This window comes from Durio zibethinus, chromosome 14 (assembly GCF_047325235.1).
Source record: "Durio zibethinus cultivar Kanyao isolate XHJ-2024 chromosome 14, ASM4732523v1, whole genome shotgun sequence".
Lineage (NCBI taxonomy): Eukaryota > Viridiplantae > Streptophyta > Magnoliopsida > Malvales > Malvaceae > Durio > Durio zibethinus.
This window is the reverse complement of record NC_143175.1, coordinates 7,261,437-7,264,774: the sequence shown is the minus strand read 5'-3', so window position 1 is coordinate 7,264,774 and position 3,338 is coordinate 7,261,437. Positions and strand designations below refer to the sequence as shown.

Here is a 3,338-nt window from a genome sequence, read left to right as displayed (position 1 = left end):
ATAAATACAAAGGAGTTGACTGGCCGGGTTTGAAAAGATTGACCTGTGTCTCTCCTCCATCACTCCCTCACCAGAGAGCAAATCTCAGATCCTCCTTGTCTCATCCTATGAGAGAAAAAAAAAGTCCCATCTCCAATGAAACTGCACTTCATATCATGATCATTGAAAGCCTACAAAAAACAAAAACAAAAACAAAAACAAAAAAGAAAAAGCTCCCGCACAGCAAAGGGAAGAAGCTATAGTGATTGAAAGCAAAGCACTGCCAAAAGAAAATATATAATCCAATAATCTCCCATGATTGAGTTAATTTTCATGAACTACTATTTTGCCCGTCTTTGACCGTCCATTAGATAGAGATTGATATGTGGAAAGAGGGAGAGAGAAAAAGAAAGAAAGTTTTGGGAGCTAGAAATCATGAGAGTGATGGTACATTGTTGGGTCATGTCGGTTCATGGCTTCTCTTTGACTGTTGTGGCTGCTATCATCATCACCATCCATTCTCGACCACATTTGAGTTGAACCTGTAGCACCAAGATTCAGATAAACCAACCTTGAATCCAAATTAAGGTTAGCAAGGTTGCTTCCACTGCTACTGTCATCACTCATTGGTGGGTAAATTGCAGTTGAAGTTGGTGCGTCTGCGTTTGCACTACCTTCTTCACGGGACATAACCAAAGCAGCTGATTGAACAAGCTCAAGACATAGCCTAAGCTTATTTGGTTCAATGTGAGTTAGCCCTGGCATGGTACCTTTGAACAAGAAATCAGAGGTTAGAGTTCGAAGAATGTCCAAAGGAGTCACCCCATCAACGGTTCTTACATTAGGATCTGCGTGGTGGTCTAAAAGCACTGCAACCATATCTGGTGATACCATTTCCGCTGCAATGTGCAGTGGGGTTTTGCCCGCAGGCCCAGCTGGGTAGTCAACATCGGCTGCACCAAGCTCTAACAAGGTCTTGACCACTTCCCGGCTGCAGTTCTCGACAGCATAGTGTAAAGCCAATGCTTCATCAAGATTCAGACCTTCTCCCATTACCATGAGCTTGACTAGTTCAACATCCGATGAGTCTAATGCCCTTCTCATCCTACGAATTTTTTGGTCCTCAAGATCAGCGGCGGCGGAGAGATCATGGTGGTGGTGGTGGTGGTGATAATGAGGGATTAGGGAGCGTCGAGTAAGAGATGACTTGAGACGCAGCTCTTCAATTTTGGCCACCAAATCGATCGGAAGATGTTTGGCGAGAACTTCGGGTGGTAGGCCTGATTTGGCCACTAGGTGGGAACAAGTAGTCCAAAGTTGGTGCATCTCTTGCTTTCTTGAAGCTATTAGTACTTTCATAACATCTTCAATTGAGGCCTTCTCGACCATGGTGGCCAATTGTTTCTGCGAAACAAAGAGAAAAAAGGGTCAGCATTGGTAAATGAAATGAGAAGATGTTTCGTTTGCATTGGTTAAAAAAAAAGGGGTGTTTATGCAAAAATTATGTTTGGTTAGGTGGTGCTTGTGAAGTATGTTGTTTCTTTTCCAATTTAAACACATATGAGGAAATTAAATGTTTGGGAGAGATTTGGTGTGCTTACTAGAAGACAAGACAAGAAATCATCAAGATCTAAAGTCAGAAGGTCATGGGTGTGTAGCATCTAGATGGAAGAAGCCCAATTCAAGCAAACTCAAACATGGTTGTACATGAAATCAATATTAAACTTTTTTTTTTTTTTTTTGTTATTGGACATGAATATTGGTTTGACAGCATTTTACTCGATCAAAAGAAAATAGTAAATCTTTTCAAACTCAACTGTAGTAGGAAAAACAAAAAAACAAAAGAGAAAAGAAGTCAAGAAGATGTTGATGAAGAAGAAGAAGAGCCCGTGGATGCAGTGAAAGAAAACCGAAGCAATTGATAGTTGAATCAAGTGCTGTAACAGAAAACTGAAAAAAAAAAAAAAAAAAAAGAAGGATTTTCTGTCACAGAAAAGAGACGGTACTAAATAAGTTGAAGATCAAATCCAACCACTACTTCAAAGGAAATTAATGAGGAGAGGAAAAAGAATTGGTGGAAGAAATTTGTATAACAGAAAGGGTTTTGTTTGTTAAAAGAAAAGAAACCCACGTTGATCATGTCATAAGATTACGAATCCCTTCAATAGAAAAAAGAATCGTGATTAAATTCCACTTCCCAAAAACAAATCCCAGTTTTTGTCTGAATACCCAAAAACCAGTAACAAGACTCCACAGACACGCTAATCAAGATTCAGACTTCAGACAAAGAGAAAAAGGAAGAAGTAAAAGAAATGGGAAAAAGGGAAGAGAAAGAGGTGTTGTGTTAGTTTATGAGTTATGATGATGAGTGATGACAAGAAAGGAAGGGAAACCTGAGTAAGCAATGAAAGCTGTTCAACACCAAAGTATCTAGCGGCAGCAAGAGTGTCAAGAGCAAGATCAACGGCAGAGGTGCAATGAGTATGCCAACACGCTATTTCACTACAATTAGGCCTGGGCTCATGTTTTTGAGGCACAATAGAGACTTGGCCACTATACAAGAACTGTAACAGTAGCAAGAACACCTCATATCCCACAGAGTTAACAGGTATAACACCAGGAGGCCTTGACCCCGCTGCTGAGTTCATCCCGGAACCGACCGCGTCTAACCCAGACGGAGGATTAGGTCCGCAGAAGAATTTCCTAAAGAAGAGACTCCTTGCAGCTAAAATACACCTGTGGGCATGAACTAAGCGACCTTCTACACTGAAAGTTACATCAGAGAAAGCTTGGCCATTGATGAGAAGATTCAGGTAGTCCAGGGAGAGAGATCTTAAGGACTCTTCAAAGCTACTCATTTTAGGGTTGTTTTAGAAGAGAAAACATTAAAAAAAAAAAAAAAAAGAAAAAAGAAAATAGTAGAATTTCTTTGGTTTTTGACAAAGAAGACTAGTCTCAATTAAGAAGAGATGATGCAGAAGAAGAAGATGGAAAAAGAGAGAAAGATAGAGTTGATGGCTTCTTTGGGTTTTTAATTTTTTGAAAGGGTAAAAACTGTAATTAGCTTTTGTAGAGATTCTCTCCTCTCGATGAATGGTTCTTGTTGATAGATAATTTGAGAGAGAAAATAGAAAGAGAGAGAAAAGACGAGCAACATGGGTGGTTATTCTGGGTGAATGAAAATTATTACATTAAGAATAATTATACTTTTTGGAGTGGAGAAATTGAAATTTTTGGAGAATTATCCCCAGGAATAGCACGTGTTTTATTATCATATATCAAGAAAAAATTTAGACGAAGTTATTGAAATTTTTTAATATAAATAATTTAATTAAAATTTTAATAAAAATGTAAGTTTA

The 3,338-nt window shown here is 38.7% G+C and overlaps 1 protein-coding gene across 1 annotated transcript; it reads right to left on the bottom strand.

Moving 5' to 3' along the window:
* Positions 1 to 277: 277 nt before the first annotated feature.
* On the bottom strand, positions 278 to 3,132 carry LOC111294554 (BTB/POZ domain and ankyrin repeat-containing protein NBCL-like). Its single transcript, XM_022887925.2, has 2 exons — positions 2,373 to 3,132; positions 278 to 1,383 (listed from the first exon to the last, which is right to left on the bottom strand). Exons 1-2 carry the CDS (start codon positions 2,835 to 2,837, stop codon positions 406 to 408), a joined length of 1,443 nt encoding a protein of 480 aa, XP_022743660.1. The 5' UTR covers positions 2,838 to 3,132; the 3' UTR covers positions 278 to 405.
* Positions 3,133 to 3,338: the final 206 nt, after the last annotated feature.